Raw genomic sequence first — 20,049 nt, 5'->3', positions numbered from 1 at the left:
AGAAAAATACCTGCTCAAATATATAATAAAACTATCAACATTTGATCAACAGTAAGAATCATTTTCCCGCACGCTTCATTTTAAATCATCCCTTTTAATTTCTGTAAATAATTCTACGTTTCCGACGCGCGAAAGAAACCGCGGCGCCTCCTGGGAATTGTAGTTTTCTAGCCGATAGGCCGAGCTGCCGGTTCTCCTTGAGACTGCATTTCTCAACGCCAGTCTCGTAAAACATCGCGCGTTCATTGGCAAACGTAAAAACGAGTCGTTAGACGCGCCGTTTAAACCGACTTAATCGGAAAGTTTCAAATGTTAACGTCCGTTGTGATTGTTGCGCATGCGTTTGCCGTTTCTGGCTCTGGGCGGCTGGTTTTGGCTGGGAGCCTGTGTCAGCACAGTGAGGGGCGCAAGACTGGTCTTGATGGCAATTCAATAGCCTGGATTTGGGAAGAGTATCTCCGCAGTTTGTCAGTGACAAAGTGAGATTTAAGATACGTTATTGTCCAGAAAAGCAACCCAACAAGAAATTGCTAGACGTTTAACAATGACGCCAGAAGGAACAAAACTCATGAATGTCATAATTTTGGGCTGCGGCTTTATGCTCGTTTTCAGCGCCTTTCAAACTTGCGGCAACATTGAAGTGAGTTTAGGAACTGGACCTCAATCCAGGGTGCTTTTATTTAGTGGTGGAAGGAATTAAGGGACTTATAAATTTTGGAATACCATTTTATAGTAATGTGATAGAGACTTTCAATACAAACTTAGTATCTATTTGCTCTGAAAATCTCTGTTCTCTGATGTAAGTAGATAGTTTGTGATATTTATTGATGAGTTGAACAATGAAACTTCCTCTGAAAATTTGGTTTCAGTGATAGCTTAAGTGTAGATCGAGTTGGCCCAATCTGAAATTTGTAAGGTCAATATTTTTTTGTGTTAAATGATCTGTTGTATTTTCAGTTTGAGAAGAGTAAGTGTAAAGTTGTAATAGAATCATTGTTTTTTTTAACTGAAGCTTCCCTAATGCATCTGAGTTTATCCAATATGGAATAGGATCTCATTCAAGTCCTTATTCTTGTATGATCCTTGACTGTGAGTATTGGTCGACTGCACAACTTATTTGCTGAGTCTGTTTGTTTTGGCATCACATCCACAGGTTCTAGCAGGGATGAATAAATAATGATCAGAAATGAAACCTCAAGCTGATTTCCTCCTCTTATTGCAGAAGGTTTGAGGCCAATTGTGGAGTCTTCATGGTTGTCCATGCACAATGAATGATTCATGTATAGTTTCAGAAATACATTTTAACAAGCTAACTAGTAATGATTCCACTTAAGACAGTTGAAGGGAAAGTGTGTGTGTATTCCTAACCACTCATGTTTTCCCCAACAAGCTGACGTCCTGCATCTGCCTCTTGAAATGTAGAGCCATAAGCCACGAACAACTGATTTCAAACTCTATTGTCCAACCTTTTACACTGATCACCACAATATTTTTGGAGTTGTGGACTTTCTCAATCACCCCTCACCTTGGCCTTTGATGATTTTGTCCTCAGTAAAACCTTCAATGTCTCCCATCCTGGTTGTTCTCCCTGGTACAGCTGCCATGTTTGCTCTGCTAAGTTCAAGTGATATGTAAAATACCACATTCTGTAACATATAAAGACGTCTGCAAACGCGACATGAAGTCCTGTGACATTGATCACAAGTCGTGGGAGTCAGTTGCCAGAGCTGGCGGATAGCCATAAAGGCGGGGCTAAAGTGTGGCGAGTCAGAGACTTAGCAGTTGGCAGGAAAAAAGACAGAAGCGCAAGGCGAGAGCCAACTGTGTAACAGCCCTGACAACCAATTTTATCTGCAGCGCCTGTGGAAGAGTCTGTCACTCTAGAATTGGCCTTTATAGCTACTCCAGGCACTGCTTCACAAGCCACTGACCACCTCCAGGCGTTTACCCATTGTCTCTTGAGACGGAGGCCAAAGAAAGCATATATATGCAGGACTTGGCTTAATCTCATATAATTAACATTTTTGCTTTCTTTTCACTTAATAAGTAGCGTGGAGACTTGCAATGCAGCTAAAAATAATAAAATGGTTGGAACATAAGAACTAAGAGCAGGAGTAGGCAATTCAGCCCCTCGAGCCTGCTCTGCCATTCAATACGATCATGGCTGATCTCATCTCGGCCTCAACTCCACTTTCCTGCCCATTCTCCATAACCCTTCAACCCATTTCAAATTAAAAATCTGTCTATCTCCTTGTTAAATTTACCCAATGTTCCAGCATCCACCGCACTCTGGGGTAGTGAATTTCACAGATTCACGACCCTTGGAGAGAGGTAATTTCTCCTCATCTCTGTTTTAAATCTGCTACCTCTTATCCTAAAACTATGACCTCTCGTTCTAGATTGCCCCACAAGAGGAAACATCCTCTCTATGTCTACTTTGTCAATCCCCTTAATCATCTTGCATACCTCAATTAGATCTCCTCTCATTCTTCTAAACTCTAGAGAGTAAAGGCCTAAACTGCTCAATCTCTCTTCATTAGACAAGCCCCCTCCCCCCCTCCCCCCTATCTCTGGAATCAATCTAGTGAACCTCCCCTGAACTGCCTCCAATGCAACTACATCCTTTCTCATGTAAGGTGACCAAACTGTACGCAATACTCCAGGTGCAGTCTCACGAATGCCTTGTACAGTTGCAGCAACACTTCCTACTTTCATACTCTATTCCTTTAGCAATAAATGCCAAAATTCATTTTGCCTTCCTTATTACCTGCTGCGCCTGAAAACTAGTTTTCAGCGATTCATGCACAAGGACACCCAGACCCCTCTACACTGAAGCAAGGAGAGTTCTTTTATTAGCAAAGAATGATTATGAAGAAGTCAGTGATGTCCCAGATAATAGGGTAACCTATATGACAAACAATGATCAACAGATCAGTTAGGAAACTGAAAAGCAACACTGTTTTAAGGGATGGCTGTGAGTGACTGGAGCCCTATAAAGATCTGAAGCTTTCCTTTGCAATTCCTAGAGAGCGACAAGAGTGAAAAAATAGACAAAGGTTACATTCTCTACCCAGAGCGAAAGCAGGCAATATTGTTTATTTCTCTCTATGGCTGTTGCATAAGACTTGCAATGACATAGCGTTATGCAGCACAGAAACAGGCCCTTTGGCCCATCGTGTCTGTGCCGGCCATCCAGCACCTAACTATTCTAATCCCATATTCCTGCACTTGGCCCGTAGCCTTGTATGCGATGGCGTTTCAAATGCTCATCTAAATACTTTTTAAATGTTGTGAGGGTTCCTGCCTCCACCACCTCTTCAGGCAGTGTGTTCAAGATTCCAACCACCCTCTGGGTGAAAAAATGTTTCCTCAAATCCCCCCTAAACCTCCTGCCCCTTACCCTAAATCTATGCCCCCTGGTTCTTGACCCCTCTGCTAAGGGAAACAGTTTCTTCCTATCTAATCTATCAATGCCCCTCATAATCTTGTACACCTCAATCATGTCCTCCCTCAGCCTTCTCTGCTACAAGGAAAACAACCCTAGCCTGTTCAGTCTCTCTTCATAGCTGAAATGCTCCAGCCCAGGCAATATCCTGATGAATCTCCTCTGCACCCTCTCCAGTGCAATCACATCCTTCCTATAGTGTGGTGACCGGAACTGTACACAGTACTCCAGCTGTGGCCTAACTAGCATTTTATTTGGCTCCATCATAACCTCCCTGCTCTTATATTCTATGCCTTGGCTAATAAAGGCAGGTATCCCATATGCCTTCCTAACCACCTTACCTACCTGTGCTGCTGCCTTCAGTGATCTATGGACAAGTACACCAAGGTCCTTCTGTACTTCCTAGGGTCCTACCAACCATTGTATATTCTCTTGCCTTGTTAGTCTTCCCAAAATGCATTACTTCACACCTTTCAGGATTAATTTCCATTTGCCACTGCTCCATCTTACCGGCCCATCTATATCTCCCTGTAATCTAAGGCTTTCCTCCTCACTATTTACAACACCACCAATTTTCATGTCTTCTGCGAACTTACTCATCATACCTCCTATATTCACGTCTAAATCATTAATGTACACTACAAACAGCAAGGGTCCCAGCACCGATCCCTGTGGTACACCACTGGTCACAGGCTTCCAATCGCAAAAACAGCCCTCAACCATTACCTTCTGCCTCCTACCACTGAGCCATTTTTGGATCCAATTTGCCAACTTGCCCTGGATCCCATGGGCTCTTGCCTTCTTAACCAGTCTCTCATGCGGGACCTTATCAAAAGCCTTACTGAAGGCCATGTAGACTACATCAACTGCTTTACCCTCATCAACACATCGAGTCACCTCGAAAAATTCATTCAAGTTAGTTAGACGCGATCTCCCCCTGTTTAATCCCTGCCTCTCCAAGTGGAGATTAATCCTTGTCCCTCAGAATTTTTTCCAATATTTTCCCAACCACTGATGTTAGACTCACTGGCCTGTAATTACCTGGTTTATCCCTACTACCCTTCTTGAATAACGGTACCACATTCGCTGTCCTCCAGTCCTCTGGTACCTCTCCTGTGGCCAGAGAGGATTTGAAAATTTGTGTCAAAGCCCCTGCCATCTCCTCCCTTGCCTCATATAACAGCCTGGGATACATCTCATCTGGGCTTGAGGATTTATCCACTTTTAAGCCCGCTAAAACAGCTAATACTTCCTCCCTTTCAATGCTAATATGTTCAAGTATATCACAATACCCCTCCCTGATCTCTACACCTACATCGTCCTTCTCCATAGTGAACACAGATGAAAAGTAATCATTTAAAACCTCACCTATGTCCTCCGGCTCCACACAAAGATTGTCACGTTGGTCCCTCATGGGCCCTACTCTTTCCCTGGTTATCTTCTTACACTTAATATACTTATAAAACGCCTTGGGATTTTCCTTTATCTTGCTCGCCAGTGTTTTTTCATGTCCCCTCTTGGCTCTCCTTATTACTTTTTTAAGTGCCACCCTATAACTTCTATACTCCTCTAGTTGCTGTTTTCAGCGCTCGGAATCTGCCGTAAGCCTTTTTTTTCCTGATCCAATCCTCTATATCCCTTGACATCCAGGGTTCCCTGGGCCTGTTAGTCCTACCCTTCACCTTAACGGGTACCTCTTGACTCTGAACTCTCTCAGTTTCCTCTTTGAATGACTCCTGTTGGCTTGATGTAGACTTTCCTACAAGAGCTGCTCCGAAGGCCCTACGGGAAAAGGAAACGGTGGATCATGTCGGATGGTTCCCCGAGCAGACCGTCAAAGTCATTTGGCGGAATGCCTCATCACCAGAACTTTCAAACAAGCACCAAGACGTAGCTTGGCTGGTGGTGAGAAGGGCCCTCCCCGTCAGATCCTTCATGCACACCCGAAGTCTCGCCCTCTCCGCACAATGCCCCCGCGTTGGCTGTGGTGGGGAAGAGACGGTCGCCCACCTCCTCCTGGAATGTGCCTTTGCAAAGCAGGTGTGGAAAGAGATGCAGTGGTTTTTGTCAAGGTTCATCCCAAGCAGCTCTGTAACACAGGAGTCTGTGCTCTACGGGCTGTTCCCAGGGACGCACACCGAGACAAACATCAACTGCTGCTGGAGGACTATCAATTCGGTGAAAGACGCCCTTTGGTCTGCCCGAAACTTGCTGGTCTTCCAGCGCAAAGAGTTGTCCACCACCGAATGTTGCAGACTGGCACATTCCAAGGTCCAGGACTACGTTTTGAGGGACGCACTAAAGCTTGGGGCAGCCGCAGCAAAGGCTCAATGGGGAAAGACCACAGTGTAAGGTTCCCCCACCAAGCTGGACTGAGGGGCTGGATCAATGGGAAACCCCTCGAACTGTATCGTTAATATTCTCAATTGCTGTAAATGTAAAACTGTAATTGACATGACAATTGTGAAACGGAAGGGTTGGGAAGAAACTCATGACAGTATTGAAGGAAACTGATCTCCCTTGCAATGTTTGTATTTTTTGGTGCTGTTTGGAAACTGTTTGGCAATGTAATTTTTACAGATTTTTATGAATAAAGTATATTTTGGAATTTAAAAAGAAAAAGCTGCTCCCAGTCCACTTTGGCCAGATTCTGTTTTTTCATATTGAAATCGGCCTTTCCCCAATTCAGTACCTTTATTTCTGGTCCATCTTTGTCCTTTTCCATAACTACCTTAAATCTTACAGAAATAAAAACAAGAAATGCTGGAACCACTCAGCTGGTCTGGCAGCATCTGTGGAAAGAGAAGCAGAGTTAACGTTTCGGGTCAGTGACCCTTCTTCGGAACCTGTTCTGAAGAAGGGTCACTGACCCGAAACGTTAACTCTGCTTCTCTTTCCACAGATGCTGCCAGACCTGCTGAGTGGTTCCAGCATTTCTTGTTTTTATTTCAGATTTCCAGCATCTGCAGTATTTTGCTTTTATTAAATCTTAGAGTTATGGTCCCTATCCCCGAAATGCTCCCCCACTGACACTTCTACCACTTGACCGGCTTCATTCCCTAGGATTAGTTCCAGTACTGCCCCTTCTCTTATAGGACTTTCTACGTACTGGCTCAAAAAGCTCTCCTGTATGCATTTTAAGAATTCTGCCCCTTTTAAGCCTTTTGCACTAAGACTATCCCAGTTAATATTGGGGAAGTTGAAATCCCCTACTATTATTACCCTATTTTTACACCTCTGAGATTTGCCTACATTTCTGCTCCTCTATCTCTTGCTGACTGTTTGGAGGCCTCTAGTGCACTTCCAGCCAAGTGATTGCCCCCTTTTTGTTTTTAACTTCTACCCAAATGGCCTCTTTTGAGGAACCTTCTAAGATATCATCCCTCCTTACTGCAGTAATTGACTCCTTGATCAACAGTGCAATGCCACCTCCTCTTTTATCCCCTCCCCTGTCATGCCTGAAGATTCTATACCCTGGGATATTGAACTGCCAGTCCTGCCCCTCCCTCAACCATGTCTCTGTGATAGCAATAATATCATAATCCCATGTGCTAATCAACGCCCTCAATTCATCTGTCTTACTAGTAAGACTCCTTGCATTGAAATAGATGCAATCCAACCTTGCATTTTTCACTTGTGCCTTACCAGGTCTATATGTGCCAAGGCTCCGTCAAACTCAATAATTATTTGCAACCAAAAGTTGGTGTCAAGTCCAAGAATCTTACAGTCGCACATTTGAAAGTTTATGGCCCACAACTGGTTTAGCAATTCATCGCTAAATCCGGCTGAAGCACAGTAAGCACTATTTGGCACTGCTCTCCTCTGCCAAAATTGTTCACTTCTCCAGGATTATCCTGGAATACAGAGAAAACCCCCAGCTTCTTTTCTCCACTGTGGACTGTCTCTTTAAACCCCTCTTCTTCCATCCTCCACCCTGTCTTCCAAGAACATCTGTGAGGAGCTCATAAGCTTCTTTGCCAGTAAAATTGAGACCATCTGTTCTGCTGCAATCCTTCCTTCCCTTTTATTATCAAGCCAAGGTTGTCCCCTGATCTAGCTCTGAACTGGCATCTTCCTATTGTGTGTCTCCTATCTCTCTCCATATCCTCCCCAAGCTTGTCCTCTTCTTGAGGCCCATCTTGTTTTCTCAACCCTATACTCACTAAATTGCTGAACACTCGGCTTCCCTTTCTGCTTCCCATGCTAGCTGATGCACCCCCCCCCCCCCCCCGCCCCCATTCAAATCTGCCATTTGCATCATTCTCTTCAAACAAAACCCACCCTTGATTGACTCTTCAGTGCCTCTTCTCCATTATCCATCTGGGTGGATTGCCTTTCACTAATTTTACTTTTACCTATCCAGTTGTAGCCAGAGAATTTCGTATGTCTATCTTCCCACCCTCACACCAATATCTCTAGTGTCACCAAAAGATCTGTCTTTCCATTTCTTATCTACATGCTGCCCTTCGGTGACATTATCCGAAGCATCGTCCATAAGCTCATCCAAAACACTGCTGCCTATATCCTAACCCACTACAGGTTCTGCTCACCCATTACAATGTCTTCTCTGGCCTACAGTGGTTCTCGGTTCACCAATGCCTTGATTTTTAAAATCCTTAGTCACGTGTTCAAATCGCTCCATAACGTTGCCCCTCCCTATCACTGTGACCACCTCCATCCCGACAACCTTTCAAGAACTCTCGTATTCCTCTAAACCTAGCCTCTTCTGCGTTCCCCCACTCTGTGTTAACACCACCATTGGTAGCTGTGCTTTCAGCTACATCGGCCCTAAGCTCTGGAATTTCCTCCCACAACCTCTCTACCCTCTCCTTTTAAGGCTGCTCGTTAAAACCTACAATTTTAACCAAGAGTTTGGTCACCAGTTGATGTATCCTTTTTTGTTTTGGTGTCAATTTTTGTCTAATTGTTCTCCTGTAAAGCTCCTTGGAACTTTTTCATAAAGGCACTACAAAAATGCAAGTTGTTCTAACAGTTATATTACTCAAATTTAAGCCATGATAAGTTTCATTTCTGTCACGAGGAAGTGAAGCTTCAGCAGCATGAAATTTGTTGAGAGATAAAATTCATGATAAGCAAGGGCTAGATCAGACAGTTGCATTAATTTTCACAAAGCTGTTGGTAACATGAAGTATTAGGAATGACTTTATATATTTATATATATGTATTTATTATATATATATTTTATATATATATTTGTATGTATGTATGTTTGAGTGTATGTCGTATGTATATCGTATGTATGTCGTCAGGATCCGGTATGAAATAAACTTGATAGTCGCAAATCAGGTTCTTGTGCCAGTCCATAGCATAATCATTGTAAAGGTTGGATACAAGTGTAGTTTTGAAAAAAAGGGATTTATCCCTTACTGTGTATCTGACGTGTAGGTGCTTCATACTGTGCCGGAAATGAAGGGTTCATTAGTTGAGCATTGGATATGTAGTTAGTGGAGGAAAATGGTTTTGAAGAAGATCAACCATGATCTCAATAAATGGTGGAGTGGGCTCGAAGGGCTGAATGACCTCCTCCTGCTCCTATTTCTTATGTTGTTCTGTTCACCTTGATTTGAGAAGTATTATTAAAGGTGTATCACTTTTGCATTTATTGAATGGATTAAAGATTTAACTTGATTCAAAACTCTCACTGAAGAGACTGAATTAAAACCTGCATTGACCTCGGAATTGAGAGTATTAATGCATTTCTTTGGAAGTCGTTATTTGCAATTTGTGTTCAGAGTCTGATTTCAGTAACTGGTCATATGAGGCTGTGTGATATCCCAGTTCAAGCAAATATCAAATCTCCCTCTGAGAACTGTTTTTCAAAATGCATCTAATAATTTGTAGACTGATGTAACTGGCAATGCCAGGTATCATTTCATCACCAAAATGCTTGCACATGGTCACACTGGGTATGCTGGCCACTGTTTTTGTTCCAAAAGTTTAGACAATATCATCAAAGCCTCTTTTGTCCTGTTCATCCCTAACATGGTTGCTTTGAGTTACCACAGTAAGTTGTGAAAGATGTGCATATTCTAACAATAGATTGTATAGAAAATCTTGTTCTTTCTATTCAACAAAAATCAATGTTATTTTAACAGCAAACAGTCATCAAGAGCATCAACAGTACCCGGTTTCATGGAAGTGGATATACCAGGTGTTTATTTGTCAATTTTCCTCTGTGAAGTGATATTGTATGGAAATTACAGTATTATGCTGAAATATCAAACCTTGCAACTGTTTTAATCGAACTAAAATGCTTTGTAATGAAGTATACTTTCACATAACCATTTTACCTGCCTTTGAGAGAATGATCAGAAAAACTTGATAATTTAGATATTTGTGCTTGATTTTAAATGCAGTTCTTTTATTTACATTATTAGTTGTTGTAGATATAGTTATTTCCAGCATATCATTGTGCTAACATTGTTTATATTTCTGTTGTAGTTTGGCCATAATTTATACTGTATTTTCTGCCTCGAATCTATTGACTCCATCAATTGTTGCTCTTTTGGGAGCTCAACTTTCCATGTTCATTTCTGGATTAGTTTACAGGTAAGATAAACACAATGAGTTTACTTTCTTGTATTTTGTTTTTCCCCTGGATTTCCTTAAATTATTTTCCTGTGTACTATCCATAGGTAACACATCAAGAATACAAACCATCGAAAAATATTTTAATGTTAGAAATAGCAGCTGGAGTAGGCCATATGACCCTGGAGCTTGCTCTGCCATTTAAGCATGGCTGGTTTTGCACCTCAACTCCACATTCCTGCTTGCTCCCCATATCCCTTGATTCCCTAAGAGACCAAAAATCTGCTGAATGATGAAGCATCCACAACCTTCTGGGCAGAGGATTCCAAAGATTCACAAATCTCTGAGTGATGCGTATAGCAAATAAAGCAGATGAGCTGAGGGCACAGATAGACACGTGGCAGTATGCTGTCATAGCTATTACAGAAACACGGCTTAAGGAGGGACAGGAACGGCAGCTCAATATTCCTGGTTTATAGGGTTTTCAGACACAATAGGGAGAGGGATAAGAAAGGAGGGAGAGTGGCAATTTTGGTCAAGGAAATTATTACAGCTGTGAGGAGGGATGATATGTTGGAAGGTTCATCAAATGAGGCCATATGGATAGAGCTAAAGAACAAAAAAGGGGCAGTCACACTGCTGGGAGTGTACTACAGACCCCCAAACAGTCAGAGGGAGATAGAAGAGCAGATATGTAGACAAATCTCTGAGAAGTGCAAGAACAATAGGGCAGTAATAGTAGGGAATTTTAATTACCCCAATATTAAGTGGGTTAGTTTTAGTGTGAAAGGAATTGAGAGAGCAGAATTCTTGAGGTGCATTCAGGAGAACATTTTTGCCCAGTATGTAGCAAGTCCAACAAAAGAGGGTGCAGTTTTAGACTTAATTATAGGAAATGAAAATGGGCAGGTGGAAGGAGTGGCAGTAGGAGAGCATTTTGGTGGTAGTGATCATAATTCAGTCAGTTTTAACATAATTATGGAAAAAGACAGATAGAACAGGAGTGTGAGTTCTCAGTTGGGGCAAGGCCAATTTTACTAACTGAGGAGTGATTTAGCAAAAGTGGACTGGACACAGCTATTTGAAGGTAAATCAGTGTCAGAACAGTGGGAGACACTCAAGGGGTTCAAGGTAAACATATTCCCACAAAGAAAAAGGGTGAGGTGGCCAAATCTAGAGCCCCATGGATGTCAAGGAGCCTACAGGGTAAGATGAGCCAGAAAAGGAAAGCTTATGTCCGACACCGAGAACTCAATACTGCAGAAAGCTGAGAGGAGTATAGAAAATGGAGGGGTGAAATCAAAAAGGAAATTAGGAAAGCAAAGAGAGGGCATGAAAGAATATTGGCAAACAAAATCAAGGTGAACCCAAAGATGTTTTATCAATACATTAAGAGTAAGAGGATAACTAAGGAGAGAGTAGGGCCCATTAAAAAACCTAAAAGGTGACCTATGTTTTGAGCGGAAGATGTTGGTATTGTTCTTAATAAATACTTTGTGTCTGTCTTCACAAAAGAAGGGGACGATGCAGATATTGTAGTTAAGGAGGAAGAGTGTAAAGTATTGGATGTGATATACATAGGGAAAGAGGAAGTATTAATGGGATTAGCATCCTTGAAAGTTGATAAATCACCATGGCCAGATGAAATGTATCCTAGGCTGTTAAAAGAAGCAAGAGAGGAAATAGCAGAGGGTCGAAGCATCATTTTCCAGTCCTCACTGGATACACGTGTGGTGCCGGAGGATTGGAGAATTGCTTACGTTGTACTTCTATTTAAAAAGGGAGCGAAGGATAGACCGAATAATTACAGGTCAGTCAGTCTAACCTCGAGTGAGCAAATTATTGGAATCTCTTCTGAGACACTGGATAAACTGTCACTTAGAAAGGCACAAGTTAATAAAGGATAGTCAGCATGGATTTGTTAAGGGAAGATCTTGTTTTACCAACTTGATCGAATTTTTTGAAGAAATAACAAGGAAGATAGAAGAGGGTAGTGCAGTTGATGTGGTCTACATGGATTTTCGCAAGACTTTTGGTAAGGTCCCACATGGCAGACTGGTTAAAAAAATAAAATGCCATGGGATCAAGGCAAATGCAGCAAGGTGGATACAGAATTGGCTTAGTGACAGGAAACAAAGAGTATTTGTTGACGGCTGTTTTAGCGACTGGAGGGCTGTTTACAATGGCGTTCTGCAGGGCTCGGTACTGGATCCCCTGCTTTTTGTGGTGTATATTAACGATTTGGACGTAAATGTAGTGGGCATGATCAAGAAGTTTGACACAAAGATTGGCCGTGTGGTAGATAGTGAGGAGGATAGCTGTAGGCTGCAGGACGATATTGATGGTCTGGTCAGATGGGCAGAAAAGTGACACATGGAATTCAACTTGGAGAAGTGTGAGGTGATGCATTTAGGGAGGTTAAACAAGGCAAAGGAATACACGATTAATGGGAAAATATTGAGAACGGAAGAGGAAGTAAGGGAATAATAAAAGCAAAAAACTGCAGATGCTGGAAATCTGAAACAAAAACAAGAAATGCTGGAAATACTCAGCTGGTCCAAGAGCATCTGTGCAGAGAGAAGCAGAGTCAACATTTCAGGCCGGTGACCCTTCATTAGAACTGAGGAAGTGAGGGACCTTGGAGCAACTGTCCACAGATCCCTGAAGGAAGCAGGACAGGTCGATAATGTGGTTAAGAAGGCATATGGAATCCTTTCCTTTTATTAGCCGAGGTATAGAATATAAGAGCAGGGAGGTTATGCTGGAACTGTATAACTCATTGGTTAGGCCACAACTTGAGTACTGTGTGCAGTTCTGGTCACCTCATTACAGAAAGGATGTAATTGCAGTCGAGAGGGTACAGCGGAGATTTACGAGGATGTTTCCAGGACTGGAAAAATGCAGCTATGAGGAAAGATTAAATAGGCTGGGGTTGTTCTCCTTGGAACAGAGAAGGGTGAAGGGAGTTCTGATTGAAATGTACAAAATTTTGAGAGGCCTGGATAGAGTGGAGGTGAAGGGTCTATTCACCTTAGCAGAGAGGTCAGTGAAGAGGGGGCATAGATTTAAAGTGACTGGTGGAAAAATTAGAGGGGACATGAGGAAAAACGTTTTCACCCAGAGGGTGGTGATGGTCTGGGGAACTCACTGCCTGATAGGGTAGTTGAGGCAGAGACCCTCAACTCATTCAAAAGGAGTCTGGATATGCACCTCAAGTGCCGTAAGCTGCAGGGCAATGGACCAAATGCTGGAAGGTGGGATGAGAATAGGTGGATTGTTTTTCGGCCGGCACAGACATGATGGGCCAAGTGGCCTCTTTCTGTGCCTTAAACTTTCCAGGATTTCTAAGAAGAAATTTCTCCTCATCTCAGTCCTAAATGATCGACCCCTTATCCTAAGACTATACCCCCATGTTCTAGATTCCCCAGCAAGGGGAAGTGAAAAACGAAATAAGAGGAACAGAGAGAGTATGAGAAGAGACTAGCAGCTAGCATAAAAGGGAATCCAAAAATCTTCTATAGGCATTTAAAAAGGAAAGGGGTGGTAACAGGAGGAGTGGGACCAAAAAGGGGAGTTATGTATGGAGGCATAAGGCACGGCTGCGATACTAAATGAGTACTTTACATTTGTTTTTACTAAGGAAGATGCTCCCAAAGTCATTGTGAAAGAAGAGTTGGTTGATACACTGGATGGGCTAGATGGATGGATTGATAGAGATTGATAGAGATGTTAGATAAGCTAGCTGTACTTAAAGTTGATAAGTCACCAGGACCAGATAAGCATTTGATACTGAGGGTGAAAATTGCAAAGGCACTGGCCATCATCTTCCAATCCTCCTTAGATACAGGGGTAGTGCCAGAGGACTGGAGAATTGGAAATGTTCCACCCTTGTTCAAAAAAGGGTTAAGGGTAAGCCCAGCAACTACATGCCAATCAGTTTAACCTTGGTGATGGGAAAGCTTTTAGAAACGATAATTTGGGACAAAATTACCAGTCACTTGGACAAATGTGGATTAATTAAGGAAAACCAGCACAAATTTATTGAGGGCAAATCATGTTTAATTAACTTGTTTGAGTTTTTTGATGAGGTAATAGAGAGGGTTGTTGAGGGTAAAGAGGTTGATGTGATGTACATGAAGTTCCAAAAGGCATTTGATAAAGTGCCACATAACCATCTTGTCAGCAAAGATAAAGCCCACGGAATAAAAGAGAGAGTGGCAGCATGGATATGAAGTTGGCTAGTGGGAGGAAACAGAATAATGTTACGAGTGTTTCCATTTTTTTTAAAATTTTGAGAATGTGTGTAAAGCTGGAAAGGATTCCACAGATGCTGGAACTTTGTTTTTTTAAGGGAGGTCACCAGAATGTTTGGACTGAGTTTGAACTGTGAACAGTTACTGGAAGGCACCGGTTTTCCAATAACTCAGCAGGGTTATTTTTGACTTGGAGAGATGTTTACAAAGAAGTGACAAGCCAAGATTTATGGTTGTCAGGAGGCTTGCTTTCTGAAAAGTTTTAGTTTCACTTTGAACCGTTAAAAAAGCCAGTTGGTTGCCTGCAACAGAAGAAGACCCAGGCAGCTCAGTGCTCTCTGTTGAGAAGAAGTCCTGCACCCAGTGTTTCAGATTCCTGTTTCTTCCTGTATTTGAGGAGACCCTGCGTGTTTAAAGGAACTTTGCATATTGAATCTGTGGAACTGAAACCTTGTTGCTGGATTCCTGCTGTAAGACCTATTTGACCCCTGTAGCTGCATCTCTTGGTAAGCCAACCCAAACTGATCTTCAACATTGCCTGGAAAGAACTTTTCCAGGAAGGTCCCATTGTCAGCTGTCTCTACGCATTTGGGACATCTAACCAAAAAAAGGACATCTTTCCATACCTTCTTTTCAGTCGAAGTGGTTTTTTTAATCCTCCTGTTTTCTTTTTAACAGCTGTATTTTACCAGTTAACCAGTTATGTATGCATGTGTGTGTGTGTGTTTGTGGGTAGGATTAATAAGGGACTTTAATATTTCAATTTGTGTGTATGTTTTACTTTGTTATTGGTTAAGACTTGGTTTAGAATAAACTGATAATTTTGTTGTTTATTAAAGAAACCTGGTTGGTGTGTTTTATTCTGGGAAAGATAGTCTGTGGTTGATCATATCGGTAAGTGGGAACATTTAAAAATATGTTGTGACCTGTGGAGAAGTAGGACTGAATTAACAGTGCACTGCTGCCGCCTCAGTCGTAACATTGGTGATAAATAGTTGTTTTAGACTGGAGTAAGGTATATAGTGGGGTTTCCCAAGAGTCGGTGTTGGGAACACTGCTTTTCATGATCTATATTAATGACCTAGACTTGGGTGTGCATGGCACAATTTCAAAAGTTGCAGATGGCACAAAACTTGGAATTATTGTGAACTGTGAAATGGATAGCGATAGACTTCAAGAGGATGTATACAGGCTGGTGGAATGGGCCGACATGTGGCAGATGAAATTTATTATTTATTTATTTATTTAGAGATACAGCACTGAAACTGGCCCTTCGGCCCACCGAGTCTGTGCCGACCATCAACCACCCATTTATACTAATCCTACATTAATCCCATTACCCTCTCACATCCCCACCTTCCCTCAATTCCCCTACCACCTACCTATACTAAGGTAAATTGGCCATTATAAATTGCCCCATCAACCTATTTAATGCAGAGAAATGTGAAGTGATTCATTTTAGTAGGTGGAACGAGGAGAGGATGCAGAAAAGATTTTTGAGAATGGTTCCAGGAATGAGGGACCTCAGTTACCTGGAGAGATTGGAGAAGCTGGGGCTGTTCTCCTTCGAGAAGAGAAGATTAAGAGAAGATTTGATAAAGGTGCTCAAAATCATGAGTGGTCTGGACAGAGTAGATAGGGAGAAACTGTTCTCATTGGCGGAAGAATCAAGAACTGGAGGACCTCGATTTAAGGTGATTGGCAAAAGAAGCAATGGCAACATGAAAAACTTTACACAGTGAGTGGTTAGGAACTGAATGCACTGCCTGAGACTATGTTGGAATCCGATTCAATTGTGGCTTTGAAAAGAGAATTGGATGATTAAAGAGAAAAAGTTTGCAGGGATACAGGGAAAATGTGGGTCATAGGGCTAGGTGAACTGCTCTTGCAGGGAGCCAGCATGGACATGATGGGCCAAATCGCCTCCCTCTGTGCTGTGACCATTCTATGAAACAACCTCTGTGTCTGCCCCTTCAGAATCTTGTATGTTTCAATGAGATCACCTCTCATTCCTCCTAAACTCGAGAGAGTCTAAACCCAATTTACTCAGCCTCTCGTCATAGGACAGCCCTCTCATCCCAGGAACCAATCTAGTGAACCTTTGCTGCACTGCATCTAATGCAAGTATATCCTTAGACATGGAGACCATGAATAGGCTGTGATGGAAATCACACCTGCCAAATGGAAACATATTAATTTTGTCATATGGGACATTGCTTGAAACCTTTTTACTGGACGTTGCAAATAACTTGTTTAAAAAAGCAGAACTGAGTGGCTGAAAACATGGTTGCACATTTGCATTCTGAGAGGACAGGGGCTGGCTGAGAGACATGAATGGCAAGACAATGAGGATGCTTCTTGATTCAATTAACAAAGATTGGTCTGAGCAATAGTGGTGATCAACATCCCTTGACTTTGTCAGAACCACAACTCCACCCCCCACTGAGTGTGCCTGGAAAGCTTTGAAATCCAACAACCCTTCAAGAAGCTGCTGTTTCAAACAGAGATGGTCACATGACCTACCTGTGGTTAGACTGGGGCTATTTGAATTGTGCCTCACACAGAAAGGAAAAAGACTGCAACTGGACTGGCAGAAGAAATGTCTCTCTCTCTCTCTCTCTCCAGCAAAGCCCCAGGGAACCCACGGTAGCAGCTCAGACTTCAAGAGTACAGACAAAGCCCCTTTTCGGCCTTCTGGTACCAGAGAAACAAGTCTGGAGTTGTGCACGTGGCCCCAGCGAGGACTCCAGGATCTTGACTTCAATCAAGGACATTACAGCAAGGACACAAAGGACAGTACCTGTATTCCATTTATTGCCAACTCTACTTCAACAGTCCCCCCTAATTCTTCCTCTTTCTATCTGTTTGTGTGTGTGTGCGCCTCTCATATGCATGCAAGCACGGTTGTGTCGCATATTTTAGTAATTTTAACCTGGGGGGTGGTGGTTTGGCTCTGACAAAGTCAAGGGATGTCAAAGGCAAGGGCTCACTGAGGTAAACTGAAATCGTTTTGTTTTAAAAGTTAAACCCTGTTAAGGCCAAACCAGGAAAGGGGCAAGAGGGGAGCCTGAGCCCCCTTCCTCACCTGGTCGTAACATAGGCACAGTACTCCAGGTGTAGTCTCACCAAAGCCCTATACAATTGCAGCAAGACTGCCTTACTCTTGTACTCCAATCCCCTTGCAATAAAGGCCAACATACTATTTGTTTACCTAATTGCTTGCTGTACCTGCATGCTAACTTTGCGTTCCTTGTACGAGTACACCCATGACTCTCTCAACATCAGCATTTAAAAGTTTCCCAACTTATTAAAAAAAAAATTCTGCTTTTCTATTCTATTCTCACCAAGGTCCTTTTGTAGTTTCAGTAAGATTTCTTTGCTCTTATACTCTTAATTGGCTGTAGCGTTTGGGATGGGATTTGGGAACGCAGAGTACCCCAGAAGGGCGATGCATTTATAAATTAAGGTTTCTTACTACTGTGCTTCCTCTTTTAGATGGGAACTCTTTTCCATCAATGTTGCTTACGAACTTGATTAACTAAGATGCTGAGATTTGCCTCGTCTTCCTGTATTTCAATTTGCTTTTTTCCCCCTCAGTTTTACCTCGGGTGTTGATGGATCAAACCCAGGGTTATTGTTGAGCATTTGTTACAATCAGTTAAGTGGAGGAATTCATTTTGTCTTTTTATGTGTATATAGAGCTGTGACAATTTTCTGTCATATGCACAATTCAAGTGCTTATTTTTCTGAGGCTGTGTTGGTTGTAAAAGTGAGCAGGAATTTGCTGCTGCTTTTGCCCAGGTGTATATTACCATTTCCTAAATCTAAAGATGCTTAACAGGCTTCCAAGTGTCAGACTATAAAATATTGCTTCTTTGATTGGGCAGAGTAACAATATGATTAAAGAGAGTCAACATGGATTTATGAAAGGGAAATTGTGCTTGACAGGTCTGTTTAATTTTTTGTGGGTGTAACTCGCAGTGAGATAAAGGAGAGTCAGTAGATATAGTATATCTGGATTTTCAGAAGGAATTTGATAAGATACACAAGATTAGGGCTGATGGGATTGGGGGTAATATCTTCACATTGACTGTGATTGGTTAATGGACAGAGAGCAGATTAAGAATAAATGGTAAAATAAAAGCAAAATACTGTGGATGCTGGAAATCTGAAATAAAAACAAGAAATGCTGGAACCACTCAGCAGGTCTGGCAGTATCTGTAGAAAGAGAAGCAGAGTTAACGTTTTGGGTCAGTGACCCTTCTTCGGAACTTGAACGGTCACTGACCCGAAATGCTAACTCTGCTTCTCTTTCCACAGATGCTGCCAGACCTGCTGAGTGGTTCCAGTATTTCTTGTTTTTATTTAAGAATAAATGGGTCATTTTTAGGATGACAGGTTTTAACTAATGGAGTGCTGCAAGGATTAGTGCTTAGACCTCCAACTAATTACAATCTATATCAATGACTTAGATAAGGGGACTGAGTGTAATATAACGATGTTTGCTGATGTTCCATATCTATGAGAGAAAGTACTCTGTGAGGGGGATGTAAAGAGACTGAAAGGGGATGTAGATTGAGTGAGTGATTGGGCAAAAAGGTGGCGGTGGATGGAGTATAGTGTGGAGGAGTGTGAAATTGTCCACTTTGGTAGGAAGAATGGAAAAGCAGATTTTTTTTTCAAAGAACGAGAGAGACTTGTACATATTGGTATGCAGTGGAATTGTGGCCTTGTACACGAATCACAGAAAGCTCCCACGAACAGCAATGTGATCATGACAAAATAGTCTGTTATTTTGTGATGTTGATTGAAGGATAAATATTGGAAAGCGCCCCTGCTGTTCATCAAATAATGCCTTGATCATTTACATCCACCTGAGATGGCAGATTGGGCCTCTGTTTGTTTGAAGTCCCATCTGAAAGATGGCACCTCTGACAGTGCAGAGAGCATGACAGCATAGTTGCTTAGAGGCTGTTTCCCTGGCCAAGTCTAGAACTCGGGGCAGAGTCTCAGGATAAGGGATAGGCCATTTAGGACTGAGTTGAAAAATGTATTCACTCAGAGGGTTGTGAATCTTTGGAATTCTCTACTCCCAAGGGCTGTGGATGCTCAGTCAATGAGCATATTCAAGATGGAGATCAATGGATTTTTGGGCACAAAGGGAATCCAGGGATATGGGGATAGTGTGGGAAAGTGGAGTTGATGTGGAAATTCAGCCATGATCTTATTGAATGGTGGAGTAGGCTGGAGTGGCCATATAGTCTACTCTGTACTCTTGCTCCAAATAGGAGTTTCAGGATGACAGGCATAGTGCTGTTGAGTGGACAAGGGAGTGATAAATATAATGTTTGCATAACGCAGCATAAAACAATTGCGAAAGAGTAACCGCATACTGTGGATGCTGGAAATCTGAGAGAGAAACAGAAAATGCTGGAAATACTCAGCAGGTCTGGTAGCATCTGTGGGAAGAGAAATGGAATTAACGTTTCAAGTCAATGACCCTTATTCAGAACTGGGAGTACTTATAACTAAGCTAGGGAAAGTGGGGGGAGGGGGCGGCACGAGGTAAAGGGTAGGAAAGAACGAAAGGGAAAATGAGTTTTGGAAGATAATTATCTAATACGAGAAGAGAAGCAGAAAGCAATGAAGATGAATGCGATGTTACATTGTATTTTGAGCATTTTCTGTTTGTACCATATTTTGCGGTCTCTATATGTGAACATGTGGTACAAGCAGTCTTCCCAAACTGAATATGGTTTGAAATACTTGGCAATATTCACCTTGAAATTAAATGCATGCCAC

General features: G+C 42.2%; 1 protein-coding gene across 1 annotated transcript in view; it reads left to right on the top strand.

Annotated features, from left to right (window-relative positions):
* Positions 1 to 182: 182 nt before the first annotated feature.
* Positions 183 to 20,049, top strand: part of mfsd11 (major facilitator superfamily domain containing 11) — a 52,764-nt gene continuing 32,897 nt past the window's right edge. Inside the window, exons 1-3 of the mRNA XM_068058124.1 lie at positions 183 to 640; positions 9,562 to 9,617; positions 9,908 to 10,015. Of these exons, the coding sequence (XP_067914225.1) occupies positions 545 to 640; positions 9,562 to 9,617; positions 9,908 to 10,015 (260 nt within the window). The 5' untranslated portion in view covers positions 183 to 544. The remainder of the gene's footprint in view (positions 641 to 9,561; positions 9,618 to 9,907; positions 10,016 to 20,049) is intronic.

Source organism: Heterodontus francisci, chromosome 26, assembly GCF_036365525.1.
Source record: "Heterodontus francisci isolate sHetFra1 chromosome 26, sHetFra1.hap1, whole genome shotgun sequence".
Taxonomy (NCBI): Eukaryota; Metazoa; Chordata; class Chondrichthyes; order Heterodontiformes; family Heterodontidae; genus Heterodontus; species Heterodontus francisci.
The sequence above is the reverse complement of the archived record's forward strand: the minus strand, read 5'-3'. Positions and strand labels throughout refer to the sequence as shown.